Source organism: Erythrolamprus reginae, chromosome Z, assembly GCF_031021105.1.
Source record: "Erythrolamprus reginae isolate rEryReg1 chromosome Z, rEryReg1.hap1, whole genome shotgun sequence".
In the NCBI taxonomy this organism is placed as follows: Eukaryota; Metazoa; Chordata; class Lepidosauria; order Squamata; family Dipsadidae; genus Erythrolamprus; species Erythrolamprus reginae.
The window spans coordinates 31,846,653-31,871,339 of record NC_091963.1 but is presented as its reverse complement, the minus strand read 5'-3'; the positions used below and the strand labels follow the sequence as shown (position 1 = coordinate 31,871,339).

At 42.0% G+C, this 24,687-nt stretch overlaps 1 protein-coding gene across 1 annotated transcript; it reads right to left on the bottom strand.

Annotated features, from left to right (window-relative positions):
• Nucleotides 1-18,020: 18,020 nt before the first annotated feature.
• Nucleotides 18,021-23,613, bottom strand: BMI1 (BMI1 proto-oncogene, polycomb ring finger). The gene is made up of 10 exons (XM_070728166.1): nucleotides 23,508-23,613; nucleotides 22,813-22,947; nucleotides 22,456-22,552; nucleotides 21,810-21,865; nucleotides 21,668-21,718; nucleotides 21,307-21,415; nucleotides 21,175-21,220; nucleotides 20,680-20,778; nucleotides 20,241-20,321; nucleotides 18,021-20,142 (listed from the first exon to the last, which is right to left on the bottom strand). Exons 2-10 carry the CDS (start codon nucleotides 22,922-22,924, stop codon nucleotides 19,813-19,815), a joined length of 981 nt encoding a protein of 326 aa, XP_070584267.1. The 5' UTR covers nucleotides 22,925-22,947; nucleotides 23,508-23,613; the 3' UTR covers nucleotides 18,021-19,812.
• Between the last annotated feature and the right edge of the window lie 1,074 nt (nucleotides 23,614-24,687).

The following is a 24,687-nucleotide window of genomic DNA, read 5'->3' as shown; positions in this document are numbered from 1 at the left end:
CATGAGTTAAAAATCCCACCATAGGCACAAAGCCAACTAAAACAGTAACTTTCTCTCAGAAGGCACCAATAACAAACCACTTCTAAAATCCCATTTTTAAAAACCTGCAGGGATTTTTCTAGATAACCACTGGATATCAATGTCGACTAGGGGTACAAAAAGAGTTCTTTTAACATTATTTACATCTAGGGAGAGAAAGCATGGGGATCCCTATTAACTAAGGTTTTATTTGGTGAATGAAAATTTAATCTAATGAGGAACAGCCATTAACTATAATGAAATTATAATATCCTTTGATTTAACCTGGTTTGTATTTTGATCCTGAAGCCTGTCTCCTCGGTTTTGAGAGATTAATTCAAGGAGAAGAACATAGAATCTGATGCTATCCATTTTGAAACAGAAGTTGAACTTTTTGCCAATGACCAAGATAAAAGTAAAACTGAAGAATATTTTTCCAACTAAAGGACATCAATTCCAGATATTATTTTTGTGGAAAACATCAGGATTAAAAAGTGTGGCCAGCAGAGCCATGACTAATAGTCCTATATGGAATCCATAGTATAAAATGTCAGAAGGAAAACAGGAGTTTAAACCAGATTACATTTTTTTTAAAAAAAAATCCAACAAGAGTCATTTAGTGTGGGGTGGGATTTCAGGATCTACCACATATTAAGGTAAAATTTATTGGGCCTACAGGAGTGTATAAAGTTAATGTAAATTTTCCAGTTCTTAAAAATTCTTAATGAGTTAAGAATGTAAAACCTGAGGGTCAGAAGGGAGTCAAGAAGAAAACTATGGTTCTTGTTGAACATACATTGATGTCTTCCATTGAGGGCCTGTATACTGCAAGAGTCATACTGACCCCCTCGCATCCTGGACACAACTCCTACTCTACAGAGCACTGCACACTAAGACAACTAGACACAAAAACAGTTCTCCCCACCCACCCAACGCCACCACTCTACTAAACAAATAATTCCCTCAACCCTGTCAAACGTTTTACTAAGTCTGCACTTCTATTTCTACTATTTTTTTCTCATCATTCCTATCACCCTTTTCCTCCCACTTAGGACTGTATGACTGTAACTTGTTGCTTGTATCCTAAGATTTTTATTAATATTGATTGTTTCTTTATTGCTGATTTGACCCCTATGACAATCATTAAGCGTTGCACCACATGGTTCTTGACAAATGCATCTTTTTCTTTTATGTACACTGAGAGCATATGCACCAAAGACAAATTCTTTGTGTGTGCAATCATACTTGTCCAATAAAGAATTCTGTTCTGTTCTGTTCTATGTCGTATTTTAGCCTTAATGATGGCAAGTGTTTAAAGCCAGGATTAGCACTCCCAGAATAAAGACATAGAAAAATGGGAAACTGGGTGAAAAACTATTTTCCTAGGCTTTAGGCTTATTCAATCCTCTTGAACTCCGGACTGACTGGTTCACATCCACATACGTCGTCTTAATTGGGTTTTCGGCTTGCTGTTTAAGACATACGCCGACTGGCAATTTGTTTCCGGACCTGGCGGCGAGCCATCACGGACGCTGGAGAGCAGCCTCGGAGGCTCCCTTTAAGAGCCCCGACTGGGTCAGTGGCTGAACCTGGTTTCAGTTCGCTTCGCTTCGCTAGTTGCAGGGGAAGGACTACGTATCGCAAGCTTGGCCCGCGAGCAGCCTTCCGCCCGGTTTACTTTCGGTTTCTGGCGGTGATCAACCGCTTCTCCTCGGTTTTGACAAGAACACTGCGGTCATTGCCAGAGACACGATCTCCAATCGCTACCACTAACCGAAGATCAAAGTACTGCATTAAAAACCACATTTAAATATGTAAAAATGCTGTTTCCCGGCGCAGATGGCGAGCGCGCAGGGTTTAGAGCGGATGGTTTTGTGAGTTGCTTTCTCCCCCTCTCTCTCTATTCACGGAGTCTGCGCAGCAGTTTTGTAGCTCACCTCGTGTGAACCCGGTTGTTACGGTTTGTTATCAGCGGTTTTGTAATTTATTCTCTTGAGCGGACTGAGCTCACGACGGCTAATTAATAAAGCAAGATTACCGAAAAGTGCCTTAGTGTGGTGTATAGTGTATTACTTACACTAAACTTATCTGTGGGTGTCATGCTTTCTATATTTAGCCATGCATGTTAAATGTATAGATCCAGAGAGATTCCTGGTCCGTCTTGGCGTGGTGTCTGAATTCTAGCCAAGACTTCGCACAAGTCTTTGGGAAACGCAGGAATTCTTTGGGTGAACCAAAACATCTCAGCATCTGCCAAAGGTTAGACAATTGTATTTGTCACACGCTAGTGAGATACGGCTGAGTTACGATGTCCCTACACCCTACCGAAAGACAGTGGGTAGTGTCGGTTGCGGAGAGTTCAACTTCTACTTAGCGCCCTGTCTGATTTTCTCCGGAAAAAAAGTCCCAGTAACGTTTTGCTTGGCAGCACAGGGAAAAGAGGCCCCAGTCAATTGCCAAGGGTTGGCCCGAGACCTCTCCGAAAAATTTAAAAACAGGAAGGGCTTCGTTACTCTTTTTGCTTCAGCTGCAGTTCTGAGAGAGGCAAGGAACCTTCAAGTTTGGAAGTTCGCATAACTTTTCCTCAAGCAAATATAGTCAGGGACAGCTGTCCGGAGAGACCAGGCAGAATTACGCTTCTCCTACCACCACCCCTCCCCTCCCCTTCTCTTGTACATTGGAACTTGTACTTGTTTCTCTGCTGCCAATCTTCCTTCCTTCCTTCCTTCCTTCCTTCCTTCCTTCCTTCCTTCCTAAACTGCTGAAGAGCGCATTCCCATAGCTGCCCCTTATACTGAAATAAAGTGGGAGGGAAAGTGAATTAGCTAGAGCCTAAAGTAGACCATTTGAAGCAGATCCGTCTTGGCCTGAAATGTTTGAAAAACGCAGATTTCTAAACCGGTGGAACGTTTTTACGTTTCAAATGTCATTTCCAACACTAGGAAAAAATGCTCCTGTCTGTCTCTCTCAATCCGATTCAAAGCAAACACCTGCTGGTCAAATAAAGTGTAAATGCTAAGCAAGGGTGGGATGTTTTAGGGATGGGGCTATAACCCCAGATCATGGTAATACAAGTCAAGGAGACCAAAACCACTTACTCGGAAGAAATGAATATTGGATTCAAGCCTACTTTAATTTAATTTTAGCTCTCAAAATAATGGGCTCACATTTTATTTTCAGCCTTACCCTCTTTTAACAAGAGGTTTGGAAGTCTTGGAAGGAAGGAAATGGGGCATGGGTGAACCTATAGAAGCTTCCGTCATTACAAGCATTTGGCTGCTGCCCCACTATGGAGACCTGATCTCACCAGAATGCTTAAAAACTATTGGAAGTGGGTAATAATCTTGCAAGACTGTTTGGGCTGCTTCTCCCTTTTTTATAGCTTTTTAAAAATTATCTAAATTAATATACAAAAATACACAAAATTATTAGAGGTGAAAAAGAGAAGAACCAAATCATACAAGATAAATATTGGGATATATATCATCAGTAAACTGAAATCTTAATTTATTGCAGTTCTCCTCCATTTCCAGGAAATCAGGATGATGTCTGCTTGAGATGCTTCCAAATGTCATTTGTTCCTCTGGGCTTTTAAAAAAAGTGATGTTCATTTTATCTAGGAAAAGTCCTCACATATTCATCTTCTTTACTCTGACCAGTGGCTGAAGTATTTCCATTTCTTTGTGTTTGAAATCTAAAAAAGTACTGGCACGGCCTGGAAATGGTAGAGCTGATTTTGCTGGACATTTCTGTATCATCATGTCTTTGATATGTCACTGGTTTTCAAGCAGTGGAAATTATTTTGACTGCAGAATTTATTCATCCATTTTATATTTCTTTAAACCCATCAAAAAAAATAATGTGATTAATGATTTTCCCCAATAACATGAAGCAGCCTTTTGCACACACACATACACACACACACACACCGTTTTTCCTTTCACCATCACAATTTTGTGGAGTAGATAGGGTTGAGAAATGAGAGCAATTGTCTCAATGTCACCAAGGCCACTTCTATGGCTAAGAATGAACAGAACTTGCATAGTACAATACAGAGGTGGAATTCAAAATTTCCCCCACCATTTCTGGGCGTGGCTTGGTGGGTGTGGAAGGGGGTGGATACTGCAAAATCTCCACTGTCTCACAACTCCTGGGGGAAGGATATTGCAAAAATCTCCATTCCCACCCCACTCAGGGGGTCAAGCCAGAGGTGGTGTTTGCTGGTTCTCCAAACTACACAAAATTTCCACTACTGGTTCTCCAGAACCTGCTGAATTTTACCCCAGTACAATACCTTAATTACTACAACGCAGTGGTTTCAATTTCTCACCATCCCTATCACCCATTTCTTCCCACTTATGACTGCATGACTGTAACTTGTTGCTTGTATCCCAAGGTTTTTATTAATATTGATTGTTTCTTCATTGCTTATTTGACCCCTAGGACAGTCCTTAAGTGTTGTACCAGGTGATTCTTGACAAATCTATATTTTCTTTTATGTGCACTGGGAGCATATGCACCAATGGCAAATTCCTTGTGTGTCCAATCACATTGGCCAATAAAATAATTCTATTCTATTTAATTTGAGAATGGCCTCTCATCAGTGATTTTCCCATTTGCACATTATTGTGTGAACCCAGCTAATTGGGTTTGTGTTCAAATTACAAGATATTAAATTTTTAGTTTAGTATCACTATTCCCATAGTGTTCCCTTCATCTCTTCCCCAACCTATGATCCTTAAGATGCTTAGCCATTCTAGTACAAAAACAGTTTCCCCACCCTCCTTATTCCAAAGACAGAAAATTAAATCTTTTACATTTAACTACTATTGGAGATAAGACTGTCAAATGCAATAGCTAGGAAGAGGGTTCTCAGAAGAGAGCACCAGTTTTCTGTTAGTGTAGCCTGGAACTGACTCAGAATAACTTTGCTTGTTGGGTAGCAAATAGTGAATCTGGGAGAAAAGGCTCATCAACTTTTTCACAAACAAGAATAGGGGTGTTCTCAAAGTATGGCCTGTATATTCATGCAACCTCTAAAGCCCTGGTTCCCAACGCGGGACCCACACCCCACAGGGGGGGCAATTTCATTTTTAATGGGGGCAATTGGAACCTTGTTTAAACCTAGTTAATGGCCTTTTAGGCTTCCTCTGCATGAGTAGTTCACATTTTGGAACCGATGGGAGGATGGGATAAGGTAAGAGGACATGTGGTTAGTAGAATTCGAGACCAAGGTATAAAGAATAAATTAGAATTACTTTATAATTTGTAAATAGATATACAGTATTGCTCTTGAGTTAAAATGGTATATAGAAAATATGCCCCCATTTTGGTGGAGGGTTATGAATCTTGTTTGCTGGTGGGCACTTAGAACACTGAGCACACTGTTATGTGTTGTGTGAATGTTTTATTGATATGTTATTATAAAAATAATTAAATAAATAAGTAGTTCACATTTTGAATAATAAGAATTATATGTCATAGGGAGGGAGGCCTCAGGATTTTAGAGATGCTTAGGTGGGGCATGGCCAAAAAAAGGTTGGGAACCACTGCTCTAAAGCCGTCACAAGTCACAAGTGCATCACAAGTTGTCATGCAAGCAAGGTTTAGTAGGTAAGCAAACCCTGTTATATTCTTCCAGTTCCAGGGTTAGGTGACTAAACTAATGGCCCAAGATGGGGCTCCTGAAAACAATTATTTGTTTCATGTGGACTTAAACTTAAGAATTTCCAGAGTCCTGCATGCAAATCTAGTTGAACTAGTTAAGCTGCAGTGTGGATTCTTAAGAGATATGACCACATTGGATTTAAAGTCTGTTCAAGACAAAACAAGGGTGTCCATTTTCCCCTGGACTGAAATTTCTTTCCAGGCATATAATTTACCTGATCAGGGGAGGACAGTTAGAGAAGAATTGCCGGATGCTAAAATTTTGTATTAGAATCCAGCTCAGATTAACACACACACACACACACACACAATCAACTCTGCCAAATAAATCTAAGCGACTCAAAGCTGCAAAAGTGGATGGGGCCAGGCCTTGAACTCTGCTGCTCGACATCTCTTGAACTCATCCCCCCCACACACACACATACACCTGCTTGTCCACCTGCTATCAACTCACTTGGGTAGCCAGAGGTTGGCACACCTGGTCTTTCAGTGAAATAGACAAAACTTTTCCCAGGACCTTCCAAAGTTTGACCAATTGAAGAAGCAGAGAATCTAGGACTCCAGCAATAAAATTTCACACAAACCAACTACTGCACTTGGGGTAAAACAGCTATCCTGAGAGTGGTGAGATACTGCAGCAGCAATTACTGCAGGAGCAAAAAAGGGCAACAAGAATGATCAAGGAAATGGGGCACCTCCCTTATGAAACCAGATTGCAACGCCTTGGTCTCTTCAGCCTTGAGGAGCTGTTTAAGGTGTTTAAGGGGTGACTTGATGGAAGTGTCTAAAATCATGCATGGGATAGAAACAAATTCTTTTCTCTATCACACAATACTAGGATGAGGGGGCACTCCCTGAAACTCATAGGTAAGAAAGTGAGGGGAAATAAAGGGAAATATTTCTTCATCCAGAAGGTAATTTGTTTATGGAATTGACTTCCAGAAGAAGTCCTGACAGCTGTCTGTCTGGATAGCTTTAAGGAAGGATTAAACATATTCATGGATGCCAAATGTATCCCTGGTAGTTATTGAAATGGGTGTCCAAGTGCCACTTCTATGTTGGTAGAGGCAGACAGGATTCCCTTGGGTATCATTTGTTGGGGGTCAGGGGAAAGGGAGGGTTTTGCCTTCTCTTTCTGCTAAAGATCCCCATGGACAATTGATGGGCCACTGTGTGACGCAGAATGCTGGGCTTTGGTCTGATTCAGCATGGCTCTTCTTATGTTCTTATGTTCTTAATTACAAACTGCCTCAATTCTTGGTCTGTATGGTCATAATAGGGCTAATGGAACCTCATCAGTGCTCCAACCAGCCTCATTTCCATTTTTTTCTGGAAATAGGAAAAAAAACATGGTGGTATGTAACTGGGCTAAATGAGTTCTCAGTTATGGATTGTGCTGGATTATTCTCATTATTATGTTTTTAACTCTGAATCATGTGCATCCCACAGGGTATAAATTTCCTGGTTGCACCTCTTATTCACACGTCCTCCAAAATAGACTGGGAGTCTCCTCTGGAACATCAACCTGAATACAGTATACAGTACTTCAAATGAATTCTCAGCATCTTTATTCAAAAGCAAATGCCACCATTATTTCTGTGGGTTACTTCTAAGAACGGACTCTTAGAATATCAGCCTAGCGTTTCAAGGCAGGGAATTGTGCGATTCAGGTTATCAATCCCAACAGAAACATTAACATTAAATAATGCGAAGATATTTTTTTTAAACCTGGGGACGCGCGGGTGGTGGGTTAGAGGGGCGCCTTTATAAATGTTACACAGATACCATCTTTAATTTCCTTTTCAGTGAGTCCATTGATTGATTATGTGCCTTCAAGTCGGTGTGGACTCTTCCGACCACATAGATAGCCCTTCTTGGATTTATTCCTCAGGGAAAATGATGCCAAAAAGCTGCGAGTTTTGTATACTGTAAACATTCGAAAAGACAAAACCCCTCGGCCTCCCCTCGAAGCCCACTTTCTTGCGGCTGTCTTGTTGAACAGCCTCGACTCTGCGCTCCCTCTAAAGGCAGGGGTCTCCTGACCTACGGATTTTTTTTTATCCCGGGGTTAAGGCTTTCTTTAACAGTCTGACTTCATTTTGCATTTTGCAACGCAGTTGGAAGACATCCACCCAAACGGGATTTTCTGCAAATCCTACGCTTCCGTGAGAGGTTCCGTGTGGCGAGGAAGCAGGAAAGCCCCCCTCCTTACATGCACGTGTTTCCCTCCTCCTCAGGCGCCCTGCTCTCATTCAAGTCAATGTGAAGTGCTCTACTTCTGCTTGCTTTAAAAAAAATCTAGCAAAAGATTTGAAGTTGGCATCCAGAAGTGCACTTGAACCCGGGGTGTGCTATTGCCCGGAGGGGTGGGGGAGACGCAGCGGAGTTGCGGAGCTCCACCCCAGAGCACCCAATTTGCACTGAAAGATGTTGAAATAAAATGCATAAGCCACGCCCACAGTGTGGTAGTAAAAGTTTTGGTAGTCCTTCACTGACTTTAACCCTCTGGAGATCTACTTCTTCCACGGGCGCCGAAGGAGAAGCTGCCTATAGAAGCTGCTGGCTGGCCCTCTTGGCATGCGGAGGAGAATGGCGTAGGAGAGGAAATGGGAGGTGGAGGAATTGTCATCCCCTGACCTGAGCCATGACAAATTGTCCACCGAATAGGTAGGCGATCTTCACCGTAGAGAGCAACGGCGGGAGGTATCCTGCTCCTGATACTTAGAGAGCCAGCGGTGGACCTCGGCTCTCAAACCCTGTCAGAAGCTAACCCCGCGGTTTGAGTCAAGCATCCCCCCGTCCCCCTCCACCCCCCACCCGCCCTTTGCAGCTTGTCGATTAGCCAATGCCGGGTTCTTTCGTCCTGCCTTAGCTGGCGAGGGAGGGAGAGAGGAGAAGGAGGTGTATGCCATGTGAAGGGCTACCAAAAATTTTACTACCACACTGTAGGTGTGACTTATGAAGGATGCCCGCATTTTCTTTCAACATCTTTCAGTGCAAATTGGGTGCTTTGGGGTGGAGCTCCATTTTCCCTACCCTCCGTCCAGGCAGCAGTCCACCCTGTGTGTGCCCCTTGCGCTACCTCACACATACCTAGGGCCGCACCCAGTGAAGAACTACCAAAAATTTTATTACCACGCTGTGGGCGTGGCTTACGCATCTTAGTACTGGGAGCCAGGAACCCGGGACCTTCATACCGCCGCTCAGCTGCTGTTGTTCCCGGCAACAGAACAGCGACACCCAAGTCGGTGGGAGTCCGAAAGGGTGGAGCTCTCGCCTTGGCCTTGTATACCTCTCGGGGCACCGAGCTGTGGCTCTCCTGCATCAGCGGAGAGACAACGACAGCCAAGAGGAAGCGCCGGGCGCTTCGGTACCCTTTGCAGCCTCGCTTCGGGGCAAATTGGCCGTCGCTAAAGAGCTCTCAATGGTTGGCGACTATGGGGAATTCCGATTCGTATCTGAATCGGGCAGGGGACGGGGGTTTGGCTAGGATCGCATAGTAGGTCTGGACTCCCTTGTTTTCTGTTTACCAGCAGCGGCAGTGAGGCGGTGCGAGAAGGCAGTCTTTAAGGCGACTCATCCTTTGAGCACTTACCGAGACAAATGCAGCGGTTTCTTGTTACCTATGATGTTTAAATCTTATTTACAGTATCTTTTTTTGACACCTACCTTCTTTCTCTCTTGCAACAGCAGATGGTGAAGAGAGGCATGGGATCTGTACTAAGGCTTTAGGGTAATTTTGTCGGTTCTTTTAATAATTTATGGATCGTAAGCAATTGGTCGTTTTAAGAATTACGTTTTTAACCGACTTTTTTTGCACTTACTTTCCCCCACTCCCGAACTCCATTTACCTAGTGTGTCAGGACTTGTGAAATGTAGAGTGAAAGATATACAGCTCCTCTACAGCCCCGGTGAATCCAAATGGGCTTTAAGTAAATATAAGAATCAGCAGAACAAAACACTAATCAACATTCATAATCCGGAAATACAACCTGGAACGGCCAGTTTCATTTCCATTTTATTTTACATGCTTGAAGTTAGCCTCCAATACATGGCCTTTACCCACTGTCCCCCAATATGAATATATGAATCATAAGTGGCCTATAATTGTGCTGATTACCTTAATTTAAACCTTGTACGCCACTTTTCTTTAGACGTACTTAAGATGATATGTGGATTTATGCCACCAAACGGGGTTTCATTTTTACGAAGTTTCTTTAAAGAGTTATTCTAGTGCTTAGAGGATCACTGGTAAAAATATAACAAGGGGATCTATAAAGAAGATGGATCATTGCATGAAGATAACTTAATTAAAATGTAGAAAAGGAGAGAGATGCTGGCTTTGACCATCTCAGAAGTAAGACCTGTTGGATCCAATGGAATTACTCTTTTTTTAAAAAAAAAAAAAATCAAATGATTGAATGCCCCAATCCTCCTTTCAGCTTGACCAAGGAATTTATCCAGGAAAATTCTCTAATACCTGGGCCTGGTTGCAGCTTCGAAACAGAACTATCCCAGCAGAATTTCTCTTAGCGAATTTGACAGGCAGGAAAGGGGGGGGGATCGTCTCTTTAACCCGAGATTAGGAATTATAACTAAAGCTGGTTCCAGTCATATATATCCCAACCTGACTTTCTCCCAGGATATGTTCATGCTTTTCTCTCCCACCCACCACATTTTATCCTCAAAGCAGTTCTATGAGGTAATGGTCCGGAATAGTCTAGAACTGAACATACTCAAAACCGTAGAAATGGCGGTAGACTTTAGGAGAAATCCTCCGGTCCTTCCACTTCTCACAATACTAGACAACAAGGTATCAACAGTAGAGACCTTCAAATTTCAAGGTTCTGTCATAACTCAAGACCTAAAATGGTCACCTAACATCAAAAACATAATAAAAAAAGCATAACAAAGAATGTTCTTTCTGTGCCAGCTCAGGAAGCTCAAACTGCCCAAGGAGCTGCTGATACAGTTCTATAGATGAATCATTGAGTCTGTCATCTGCACCTCTATAACTGTCTGGTTTGGTTCTGAAACCAAACAAAACCGACACAAACTTCAGAGGATAATTAGAACTGTAGAAAAAACAATTGCTGCCAACCTGCCTTCCATTGAGGACTTGTATACTGCACGAGTCAAAAAGAGGGTTGTGAAAATATTTATTGACCTCTCGCATCCTGGACATAAACTGTTTCAACTCCTACCCTCAAAACGTCGCTACAGAGCACTGCACATCAAGACAACTAGACACAAGAACAGCCCCCCCCCAATGCCATCACTCTACTAAACAAATAATTCCCTCAACCCTGTCAAACATTTTACTTAGTCTGCACTTCTATTTCTACTAGTTTTTTCTCATCATCCTATCACCCATTTCCTCCCACTTATGACTGTATATCCTAAGATTTTTATTAATATTGATTGTTTCTTCATTGCTTATTTGAACCCTATGACAAACATTAAGTGTTGTACCTCATGATTCTTGACAAATCTATATTTTCTTTTATGTACACTGAGAGCATATGAACCAATGACAAATTCCTTGTGTGTCCAATCACATTGGCCAATAAAGAATTCTATTCTATTCTATTATAATGGAAGAAAGACTATGCTAAGGCACTAGGTCCCTGCAATGGGTAAACCACAAATCATTATGAACAAAGCATGGTACCTCAGTTCACAATGCACAGAATAATAAAACTGATTTATAGATGGCAATATGTTGAATTCACCAGACTGGTGAAGCCAGATTCAAAAAGCCCGGATTATATTTTAATCATGTTTGAACCAACAGCCAGTGAAGAGACCTTCTCGTCATAACCTACCTGTGAATAACTTGACGTAAGATTGTTTATTCATCATTCCTGTCAACGTCATCCCCACAACTTATTATGAAGTAGTTTAAGCCTCTTGGTCTGCTGGTGGCTCCACACCAATCTTTTAAATGGCTTCATGAACAGGACTTGCGTCGACCAATATCTCTCTCTTCATTAGACAGTCCTGGAACCAGAAAGATGTATTTAGCTGGGACACAATCCTCAACTTTTTAAAAAATCACTTGTAAATTCATTCAAGGCTCGCTCTGTAATTCTTCTTGCTCTTGCCTTAGATTCCTGCGCTCTCAAATACTGCAGAAATGCAGAAGAAATGTAACAGGGTTTCCCATCTGCCCGAAGAATTATCCCCATAAATCTCTGCCTGCCGTCCAATGCAAGCTTCAGGGGATGTTTTCTATTGGTCTTAGAGTCCCAGAACCGGCAGCCCACACCATCACTTTGAAGGCTTAGTTTGAAGGAAATAACGATGGGCTAGCTACAAATATGTGGGGAAGAGATTTTTCTAGCATTTGGCTGGATTGTAAACTTCTAAGAAATCGGTCCCTAAATCTACATAAATGTTCTCTCGAGCTCCTCTGCTTCCCTTCCAAGAAGGGAGCAATGTTGTGAGGTTCCTCTCCCAGACTTCTAAAACATCAGTAGTTGGGGGGGGGGGGAAACCACGTTTCACATACTAATCAGGATTCCAGAACTCCATGTTAAAAATACCTCTAAGGGGTTTAGAATAGGGTTGGTTGTTGGAGAAAATGGGGCATCCTTTCTCTTCCTTAAAGAAAAGAGTATTTGTAGCTTATTGAAATGAGAGATCAAAAACCACCAAAGATCCCCCATTTATCTTCTCTTTCTTTTGAGAATATATAAACCTCATGTTTAGTTTCGGAGCTGCAGAATTACACCGTTGAGTTTTATTCTGTTGATAAGATTGCAAATGAAAAGAGCCTCGCTTCTGAAAGATATTGATTATTTCAATCCCATTGCATTTAAACGTCATTAGCTCGAGAGACAATGGGTAGGAATTACAACAATCGAGAACACACAGAGAACAAAACTTCCCAATCTCCTTTGAATTTGTTGCAATCGAAGTGTAATTGAAGGATTGTGCGTCCAAATTTTTACCCAGCTCTAAAATTTAGCTATGCAAGAGAAAGCTTCTCATTTTCAAATTTACCAGTCAGGGATTTTTTAAAAGTATTAAAGTTACATGGCCCTGCAGTCACCATCCTTTGGAAAGGGGATGCGAAGAAACAATAATCAAAGCAGTTCAAAAGGACACTTTGCTGGATTAAAGGCATAAAGGACAAAAGTCGCTTTCCAGGGTAAGAAAAATAACATTTCTCTTAGTTTCGAATGGCGCCTCCTATGGTCCCCAAAATAAATGGCCCTCCGCAACCTGGGGAGCTTCAGCGAGGGAGGGAGAGACCCAGTTTCCCGAAGGCTCAGCTCCAAGAGTCACAAGGGCCCGCAGCTTTGCCCCCTTGGATGGACTTATGGCCGGAAGGGCAAGCACACCGCCCGCCGAAATAGTTTCCAAGGGAAATTTGGGGCATCCTTGCTATCCTATATATAGAGATGCAATCCATTGACGTCGAAGAGACTAATATCGACGGTGATGAACCTTTTTTTTGGTGGTGGTGGTTTCTTCCTAGGAAATGTCAACCTATAACTAATACAACTTTTATTTCTCTGTGGATTTTGATATACGCTGTTAAAAAAATAAATTAAAGGGAACACTTAAACAACACAATATAACTCCAAGTAAATCAAACTTCTGTGAAATCAAGCTGTCCACGTAGGAAGCAACACTGACTGACAATCAACTTCACATGCTGTTGTGCACATTCAATTTTGTACAGAACAAAGTATTCAAGGAGAATATTTCATTCATTCAATTCTGGGATGAGTGTTCCCTTTATTTATTTTTTTGAGCAGTAGATTTTGGCACGCTTTTTGTCGAAGCCCTAGAATCCGGGTTCACTTATTATGGTTTGAAATTCCTCCATCTGGATTTAAAGAGAAACAAGAAGACAGAATTTGGGGAAGGCAAAACAAAATAAAAATCGGTTCAAACAGCGACCAAGAAACTAGAAAAAACAGGATGCCCCCCCCCTCCCCGCACGGTCACTTTTCTGTTTTACCGACCCCAGCCCCTATCATAACGACTCTCAATGCTCCCCACCACTTTCTAACTTGACGGCTGGAGGATAGGAGCCGAGCAGGCAGGCAGCGGCAGCGCATTGCGCAGGCGCAAGATGGCTTCTCCGACTTTCTGCGGCGGAGCAGGCAAGGCAAGTCGAGGGGGCGGCTGCTGGGAGTCCCGCCGACGAGGAAGCGCTGCCTTTTCTGCCGAAAGAAGGAAAGGCTGGCCAGGCGCCGTCGATCAGCGCCAGCCCGCAGCTCCAGGAGTTGCATGTCCAGCCCCCCAAGTTTTTACTTCTTCCTTCCCCGACCTTCCCACCCTACAGAGAAGCTTGCAAGACTTTGCCTCTCTGGCAGGGGTGGGCTGCTGTCCGGACGGGGGGGGGGGAACGCAGTGGGGCAGTGAAAATGGAGCTCCACCCCAGAGCACCCAATTTGCACTGAAAGAAGTTGAAAGAAAATGCATAAGCCGCGCCCACAGTATGGTAGTAAAAATTTTAGCAGCCCTTGACTGGATTTGCAAGACTTTGCCTCTCTGGCATGAACTGAATCCAGACCCCACACTGCAGGGCGGCTTTCCAGGACGGGAACGTTTGGCGGGCGAACTGAGTTCAACCAGTTCCTAGACCAGCTAATTGAACGCGCGGCTGCTGCTTTTATATAAGGATTCTGGGCGCAACAAATCAACCGCGCGGTGGGTTGAGGGAGATGGCTTGTTCAGCGGTTCCGCCCAGCCAATTCCCAGAACATGTTAAAGGATGAGTCCCCCCCCGCCCCCCAGCTTAGCTAATAGCGCAGAATTCGAATAAAGACCTATGCGTTTACTGTGTGGGCTGAGTTCGGATAAACACGGAGGTCTGGGCTCGCCGTTTCCTGAGGATACAGGCTAAGAGAACGTCGTGGCTCGCTGCAAAATTAAAGCATGTGCTTTTTCTCTCTGTTCAGGAGGGAGTTTATGCCCCCGATGGTTTCTGGCTGCAAAAAAGAGTGGGTGAGGAAGACCCCAGACCTCTGCGGCCCGAGAGGGTAGAGATTGTCTTCTCTGCAGGTCCTCAGCGTGTTTGCCGTACGTTCTTAGGAAAACAATTCCCATCCAAATTCAGAAACTGTCTTTTAACTGAAACATTGTTTAGCCAATTAACCCAGTTTCGGTTTGGCAGGACATTCAGACCATAAAATACACACATTTAGTTTGTGATTTATTATGTGATTGTGAGGAATGTTGTATGAGTCTGCAGTCAAGTTATATTCTTTTTTCCACTCCCATTGTTCTCGCTTGTTTTTTTTTTTAGATTTTCCTTTACGTGTTCCCTTGCTTCATTGTTTTTAGTTCCTTGTCTTTCCTCCTTCCCTTTCCTTTCTTTTCCTTCCTTTCTTTTCTTTTCCTTCCTTTTCTTTTCCTTCCTTTTCCTTTCCTTTCTTTTTTTCTTCCTTTCTTTTCCTTTCTTTTCCTTCCTTTCTTTTTCCTTTCCTTCCTTTCCTTCCTTTCCTTTCATTTCTTTGCCTTGCCTTGCTTTGCCTTGCCTTGCCCATCTTATCTATTCTTTTCTCCACTTCTTTTTTTCCTTTCACAACTTTCTCTCTCTCCCTCTCTTGCACTTTTTCAACCAATGTGGCCACACATATCTTAGTTGAATAGCTTTGGGCAGCTGAGATCAGAGCCAAGAGGTCTCCCTTGGTGCTGGAGAGTACCTGGGTGAATTCGGTTTTAACTCTGAACCAAAAATAACCCCCCTCCAACTGAAAAACCAGATAAAAGAAAATCAAGCGATAGAAAGAGGCGGAAGGAATTAAACCGTGGAATAAAAATATTTTTCAGAGGGAAATTATTTCGGTTTACTAGGCAAAAGCCTTTGCTGGAAGAAAATCGCTCCAACCCACCGCCTGTGTGACAACTGTCAAGATTATAACACAACTTTCCTGGAATAATGGGTAAGTAAACAGACCCAGGTAGATGCTGGGGAGAATCAGCAGCATGTGTCTTTCCAGACAGACAATTGTTCTCGTTTAGGGAGAAGAGAGTTAAGTCCACCAGGAACGGAGCGATTATTTAGTTCATATCCAGGTGGATGAGATGGACTGCTCATTTAAGGTACTTAAACCATAGGGAGTGGGAATGTCTGGGGGGACCCTCTTCCCATCAATCTGTCTCAAAATGACTTGGAGGACAAAGGGGGATACCATCACTATCACCATGTTGCCCGAGTGTCTTCTCTCTTCCCCTCTTCCAGTCTATTTGATCTTAGAAATGCAAGAGGATTCCAACCCCCGCGGACGGGATTTAATTAAAAAGTGATGGATTCCCTAGCCAAAGAGTTTCAAAATATGTTACATTTACCACTGAAATTTGAAATATATATAAATTTTCTTCTCTGTGTGTCTGTATCTGTCTATCTGTTACTGTCTCTCCCCCTCTGTCTCCCCCTCTCTTCCACTGTAAATAGCCGTGTTTACAGTTTTCTTAACATATTTCTATTTTACAGACTGGGAACTAAGATGAAATAATACTTGGGGAAACTTACAAGACTAACTTCCTGTTGACAAGGTTTCTTGCTGGGTTTTAGGCCCCTAAGTTTCTACTAAAGATTTTCATTTTACTTTTATAGTTTGGCAGTGATTTTGACTATGAGAAGGGAAAAGCATTTTACACAAATGTACACAAGCACCTATTTTCTCCTCTGGAATACTGGTTGACGCTTTTAACTGAAAACCTGTGTTGATTCTGACAACTAGGTATTATGAGAATATTTTGACTGTAAGTGATACATAAACTAGTGCAAAGATTTCTACAACTTAAGAAAGAACTTAAATGGCTTGAACCATAGAGGTAAGCAAGCCATGTTCCAATAGGAGAGGATAGAAAATGCAACAGCATTTTATTTCCACTTCACCCAGTATCCATGTTATTATGTTGGTTTTTCATAACAGTTCAATACACTGAATTTATGACTAAGCACCACTAAACTTACTTTCTGCCAAGTATATATATATGGCATTAGTTTTCTAAGATTGTTTTCCTAAGGATAAATCTGCATTACAGGTTTTACTGGAAATATAGTTGTGTGTGACTGTGTAGGCATATTTCTTCAAATTCTTGAAAAACCTTGATAAAACTGGGGCTAGAATTAACATGGTTTCTTTGCAGAAAAAAATAAAATTTAAGAATAACAATTGTATTCTTGAGATGACTCTGGCTTACATGAACCTGAATTGTTAGGATCATTAGCCATTGCAAATGTCAGTTTATTTGGGAGTAGGAATTTGCATGTCTGAAAGCTTGAAATGGCTGGTCTTTCCTTATTTCCGAGTTTGGGCTCTTACATCTCCTAAGTCATAAGGTGATTTGCCTGATTCTACCTTCCTGTGATCTGTTAGTCAGAGCATTGTGGTTTGAAAATCAATGTTTATGGCTTGACTTGATCAAATCCTTCTATTTGGAAGTTGTAGCCATGGTGTCTTATAATTTACATTCAAATTAGTGTAAATTATATCAATATGATTAGCAGATTTAACTTGTTACAAAGAGTATACATTCAAACTGTAATATTAAATGCATGTGACAAATACATTTAGCTTAAATAGATGGGATCCACTTTTGGAAACATTTGCAATATAGATACAATTTGCAACAGTTATTCTTTAAAAAGAAATTTTAAATATTACCACCATTGGGGTATTTTTATGGCAACATTTGACTTTTAGTTGGATCCATTTTTTGTCCTTTTATTTTGAGATTCAGCATTTTGTTGTGTGTGCTAATCTTAAAAGCAAGAAGATTTAAAGACTAATAGTTTAGTCTCATTTATGTATTTATATAATCATATACAGTATTATATTCCCCTTAAAATAACTGAGAATTTTCCAACAGTAATACATAACTGATGGAAAGGTTTACTTGCAGTGACAAACCAAAATCCTTTTCATTAACAACAGAACAGAAAGGAATATGGCCAAAACTATAAAGATACATATTTAAATGGATTGTTTCAGTATTTTACTACTGCATATAGATATCATTTGGGTTATATGAAAAAGAATTAAAAGCATTTTATTTTCCTTGTTCAAGTCATGTGTGTGTGTGTGTGTATACACACACACTCTCACACACACTTCAATCACCAAGGATTATTTATTTGTATGGAAGACAATACAGTACATGTATCACCTTCTTCTCGTGGGGTACTTTCATTTGGTCTTCTTTGAAAATAAGGTCTTTAATTAAAAAAAATAAACTGAGTTTAATAAAGCAGAGCCTTTCTATGAAATTCTAAGCCATATGTACTGTGTCTACATCCTTCTTGATTTCTTTTCACAGGTAAAAAAAGAGGAATCTGAACATTTACATCACAAGAAATCAGCAGGTATATGTAAAAGTAATGATTTAATGAGTGTAAGCAAGACAAAGCATAAATTGTGCTTTTTTTTCTTGTTCTTTTTGCAGACTGGAGACAACAAAATACTTAGCTACAATATATCCCTGTACAAACATGAGACAATGGGCACATAGGATAAAACACCCTCACAAATGTGTACTTGATGAGTGATGAACGGGCACATGAACATACATACCACACATACATTTTAACCAAAGCAAAGCACAAACTGAAAGATATTGGAGATTCAAGAGACTTACAATTTCAAAATCTTCCTTCCCACCCCCCTCAAGAAACCTGATACCTTCAGAAAACTCTTTTGCAGAAAGGCTTCCAGGCAATTCATTTGTACCTGTTAATCCTTAACCAAGTTAGTACTGTACCGTACACATACATATATATTAAAACAAATTCACTTTAAAAGCCTTCATCTGAATTAACTGATTTCTTTAGAAAGAATGAATTTAAAAGGTTCCTGTATACTTTATGGCTTCTTATATGCATTCCTGTGCTTTCTGTTTCCGGGAGGGGGCAGGGAAATAATCACACATTCCAATACTTTCCCCTATAAAAGGAATAAAATCAAGTTGTTTCCATGTTCCTCCATTTTGTCCTATGCCTCACCTGTCCTTTCCTCCTTGGCATCGGAGACAATTAATTACGTTGGGTAAATGTAAAAATATTGGGAAGCAGACAAGGCCCAAGAGGTCCTTTTGCTTTGTCGATTGCTTCCAAGTTAGTAGAGAGAGAAATTTACTCTCCTGCTTTCATGGCAAAGAGCTGGTGGCTACTTTAGCAGGGCCCCTAAATCTATCCCACAAAGCATGTGTCAGGGCTGAGGCAATGGGGATTTAGCCACCTTCTTGATACTGCATGAAACACAATATTTTCTTTATAAATATATCATACAATACTGCTTCCTATTTTGTTACACGCTAATATGGCGTTCTTCCACAAATTCATCGTTCTTTCACAAATTCATTGTTCTTTCACAAATTCATAATTCCATAAAACCTTACAAAAAGAGCACATCTTGTTTTCTTTCACAATTTCTTTTTTTCTTAAGCCAACCAGTAAAATAAAAGGCAATGCTCGCTTTTAGGTATACAAGTGTAAATCTGAACATATAATGTCCTTCTTCTCTTCTATACCACTTTTTTCTGTCTGTTGTTTTCCGATCTTTCAGTGGCTTCGGTGTTGCGCAGAAGTTGTGAATGCAAACTATAAATCAAAACAGCTAATAAATCAAATACATTGTTATTCACAGTGGTGTGGCTATATATACGTGTCTTTTTATGCATATTCAGTCTGGCATTTATGCATTCTGAGATGGAGAAGGGCTTTCAATGAAATTCCTCAAAACAGCAGAACCATCTTCATAATCCAAAAGATATTTAGGAAATTAATCTGGATTTACAAAACTTTCATTTGTGGTAAGGTAGGCATCAATTTTCAGGTCCCAAATTAAGAAGCAGAACAATAATGGGAAGTCGGGAAAAAAAAAATCTCTCCAAATATTTGGATTTTTATCCTTTACTTTTCCATGTCCTTAACAGTTTGCAGTGGTGGCTGTTTATTATAAAAAAGGTCCATCTCTTTTCCTCCCATTTAATTCCCAATCTTTATTCCTGTCTTATTAACCACCAAGCATAGACACATGTGGGATTTGCAACTATAAAGCTTAATGGTGTGATATGATAAGAGACATAGAGACTGGAGCAGAAAATAAGCCATAACCTTGGCATCCAGTCTTCAGAGTCAGAAAAGAGAGTTGATGCCAGTCAGCCAGAAGAAGTCATAGAACAACCATTGATGGGTGATTTCCGGGTTCTGTTGATAAAGGAGGCGTGGTGGTTACCACTTGGGCAGCTGCTGGTTCCATTCATAGTGCTAGAGATGTGGGGGAACTGGGGGTGGGGAGATTGGACCGGAGTGCTGGAGCTGAGCACACAGGATGATGTGGAAGGAGCACCTCCCATGGGGCTGCCAGTTTTTTCACTGCCAGAGTCACTTTCCAGATCCCCACTGTGGTGAAAGCTATCTCGCTGGCCCCCTATTTTCATTCTCTTGCAGGTTTGTCTCACACGATACTTTAAAGGGAGGGGGCCGTTCTGCCGAAGAAAGTCAGAAAGGAAACCCTTGTTAGAGAGTTTATTTTCATTCCCCACCTCTCTGGTCCAATATGATCAAGGACTCTCAATATATTTACCCTTCTCCAAGTGTAAATGTAGGCTATATCCATTAGTGTATAGTAGTCCTTCAAAGGCTCTTCTTCATACATGACATCAATCTGAGAAAAGAAATTACACTTCGTTCAACATGGCATGGAAGTTTGAAAGACCAAAAGACTGCAATATGGCATCTACTGTACTACCTTAATCAAACATCACACGTTTTATCTGAAATTCAGAAATACATTGACTCAGTTGAGAAGATATCTGGCTTTATATCAAATGCTTATAATAGAATTATTCAGAGAGACGCTCTGAAATGCATTTCTGTAGGTCTTTTATCTAAAAATGCTACTGCTTCATTCCAAAAGCAAACACACCCATTCTTTTCAACAGAATTAAAGTTTAAATAAGGCCTTTAGCTAAAACTGTTTTGTGGCAAGTTCTTCCACATCAATGTCCCTAGGTCAAAAGTACCTGAAAAGTATTGGGTATGTCCATTTTGCTCCGGAGAAACTTCCTTAAATGCATTACAGTCATTGCTGCAGGACAGCGTAAATATCTTTTGCTGTTGGCCTGAGAGGAACATTTTGTTGAGACAACATTCAAAATCTGATACTAATGTTCATTCCAATACAGTAGATAAAAAGAGATGGAAACGTGGTTAAAACTAGCAACATGAAAACTAAATGTTCACTGGTCATCCAAAATCAATGAAGTAAAAAGCAAAATACATGCTCATTAATTCATATAAATTTTATTATTTAAAATGCATACAGTTACTAGGGGAGGAAAATAGGTGGACGTTTTCTAACATGACACTTATTTTTATCAGCCTCTTAAATGACCTTGAATTGTAATTACTAAGAAGGAGCTCACTCTCTGCAGAATAACTGTACTTAAGGAAATAAAAACTAATATGATTTTATTTTCTGAAAAAGAAATCTGTCAAGGAACCAACTATCTACTCACCTCCTCTTTGGCTTTCTCCTTCTCTTTGTTTTCTTTCCGTTCAACTCTAGAAAAAGGACATATACCATAGTAGTAAAGAAAAAATATATATAAATGTACTAACAAAGTTAAGATATTGTTTTTATAACTTACTTATTTTGGTCAAAGAACTCAATGGATAAGCTTATTATTTCATCATCTGTTATAATCCTTTTGTCTTCATCTGCAACTTCTCCCCTGTCTTCATTAGAGCCATTGGCAACTACACAGAAATGTTCACAGTATGTTACATTTTAAACTTCAAATCAGAAAGAGTAAAGAAAAGATCAGTTATAAGATATATATATAACTACTAAACTTATTTCTGTAAATAAATATAAACAATTTTGAATGTATAAGAACATTTATTTGCTGTGTAGGAGCACTTGAAATGATACATAAATTTTACAATCTCAGCTTCTGCTTAAGAGGTAATTCTTTATAAAATCATAAACTCAGAATCTTTTTTTTTTACCATCAGCAGATGGATGAGCAGCATAAAACTCTCTTCTTCTTTTCATTTCATCTGAGAAAAAAAAACATATTTTTCTTACTCATCTCTTCCAGTTTACATATTCTGTTACTACATGGGATTTTCAATCTAATTGCTTACTTACTTTTGAAAAGACCTGGTACTAACTTGTATACAATGTCCTGGAGAGTTTTATCAGATCTGAAATATAAAATCTATTGTTAATATTTACAACTTTGCAGAATCAAAGACAACTTGATTGAGAATGTTTAAACTTTAAACAGATTTGAATTGTTTTATATAAGTTTTTAGATCTATGCTATTATCTACCTATATATTTTTGCTTTGGTAGAAAGATATCAAGTTAGATTGTCACCATTGTAAAAATGTAGGCATTTAATTAAAAAATGTAACCATAAAGGGAGCCAATGAAAAAGAACTAAATAAAGACTTCTGAAAATTATTTAACTTTTGCATTTCTTTATCAATACTTTACCTTTATAAAGACCAATACTGGAAAAATACAGGAAATTAATATGCACACTGACAATCAGAAGTAGGAAGTAAGTAGGAAAAGAAAGATAAAGGGAATAAAGATAGGCTTCTAATGTAGAAAAAGAAGAAAAATGATTGACATACAAAAGAGATACTTATGGAAATAGTATAGTTAGTTTTCTGAACTAACTTTTTTTTAAAGAATTGCATTGGCAATGAAGTTGCACCCCAAAAAATAAAATATACGAAAAGACATAACAATGACGTACAAAGCATTTAGTTGTCTTTTTTCCTACCTTATGTTCAAAAGAGGCCTAGTTTTGTGAACCTGGACATCACAAATGGGACAATACTTGCTGGTCTCCAAGTAATGTACAATACAAGTCTTGCAGACTGCAAGAGGAAAATATATATATACAATTGTGTAAGAAATAAGGCTACAAAGCAGAATCAAGGCATGGCTTTCAGCTGTTATTTCTAACCCAGATCCTAAACAAAGTTAGCAGTTCTCAGCAAGAAAGGGCCATATGGTCAATGAAGAAATTTGGTCTTACAGAGCAAACCTTGCTCCACCCAGGACCAAAGGACCGGGGAGGGAGGGTTGGCAGCAGGCCCCTTTCCCCCCTGATGAGAAGCAACCAGGCAGCACTTACAGGAGTGCAGGCACTCGATGATCGTGGTAGCATCGATGAAATACCCTCCGCAAATCACGCACATGAGATGGGGATTGAGCTCGGTAATTTTGATGCGGGTGGTGCGGTGCATTTTGGGTTCAATCCGAGGAGACCCTGAAAGATGTTAAAAACAAAGAGGAGCGGTTTAAACGTGTTTGGGGGGGGGACCTCTCGGAGGCCCGGCCCAACACGATTTCCCTCCCTTCCCCGCGGCTCAAAGTAACACCTCCCCCATCGGGGAAGACAAACAATCGGGTTCAGGCGAGAAAAAGGAGGCGTGAAGCCGCCTTAGCGCATGGGAGCGCCAGTAGGTGAGGGTGGGGAGGGCTTCCAAAGCGCTCTATCCAGCGGCCACCTGCCCCTAACCCTGCGCGGCGATATTCCGAAGGGGAGTTGGCTGGGAGTGTCGGAGGAGGTTCCCAAGCGGCTTCCCCCACCGCCCTCCCACCCACCCCCAGCGCTACCGGAAAACCGTAGGTCGGGGTTGTGGAGGGGAGAACGGGACAAGCGGGAAGCTGGGAAGTGATCCTAGTGCAGGCGCGGACGTTACTCTGGGCATTTCCGGCGACGGGGGTGGTGGCGGCCGCGGTTGAGTCGGCGGCAGCCAAGGAAGAAGCGGGTGGGGGGGGGGGGGCGGTGGCCGACTAGCTGCTGGCGGGGTTGGGGCCCCCTACCTCGGAACAAGGGCTGGCAGGCGGGTAGCGGTAGGCAGGATGAGAACAAGCGGGCCCCTCAGGAACTGGCGCTGATACGCGGTTGGCGCGCCGCCCTGGCCAACCCAAGAGGCTCGGGACCGAGCCGCCTTCGGAACCATTCTAGCGAGGGGGTTGCTATAGCAACTTACACTTACACTTGGCATCCTGCCACCACCCGGAGAGCACCAGGGGAGAGGGGGAGGGGAGGGGCCGGGCAGGGAAGAGGAAACAGGAGGAGGGGCCGCAGGGGACAGGAGGGCAGGTTTTGGAGGCTCGGCGCGGGAGGAAGTCTAGTCCCTTCCGAGGCCACAAACAGGGGGCGTGGGGGTGGGAGAAGGACGGTCTTGGGGGGGGTACCGCTGCGGAAAGGGACCGGATCGTGGCCACCGATGAGACTGGGGGCGGGGAGGATCCTGGTCGGGTGTTGTTGGCGGTACCAAAATCCTTCCCCGAGCAGCCCAGATGGGCGGGAGGACCCGTCGCAGGGAGAAAGCGAGGAAGCCAAAAAGCGGGGCTTGGCAGTTAAGAGGCCTCGAGGCGGCCCGAGTCAGCTCTGGGGTCGATGCCAGGCCGAAAGCGAGAGGCTCCTCCAGGGGCTTTCGGTTTCTCCCGGGGCCTCTATCCACGTCGGCTGCGGCCAAGAAAGTTAGCCACTGTTTCTTTTCCCTTCTTCGCCTCGCGGCTCCCGTCAGCAGCGAGGTAGGACCTTGCCGTCTCTTGGGACGCCAAGGCACTGAGTTAAGTGTTGATTCGGGTCGATAGAGACTTTAGAGGAGCGCCAGCCTTTGCCATAGACCCGGCCGGGATTGAATAGAGTCCTAGCACGCACCCATCTCCGCCCGCCCGTGGGCATCCCGCTCTGGCAGTCCGAGCCCTGCCCCGTCGCAGATCCTAGAAATGCCGCAGATGCCCCGCGGCTTCCGGGCTGCAGCCGGGAAGTGCAGACAAGCAAAGCAACTCTGAGGAAACCTTCACGCGGGGCATGTAGCTCCCTCACCCGGCAAGGGAAAAGTTACGGTGGGCGGGAAGGAAGTGGGGAAGTTATGCTCAGCCGAAAGAACAGGTTCCATTCCCGCAGCCTCTGGTCTACCTGTTTTGCTCTGAACACATTCACAATCGGGGCAAAATGTCCCGACGCTTCCGAAAGAGCCCCGAATTT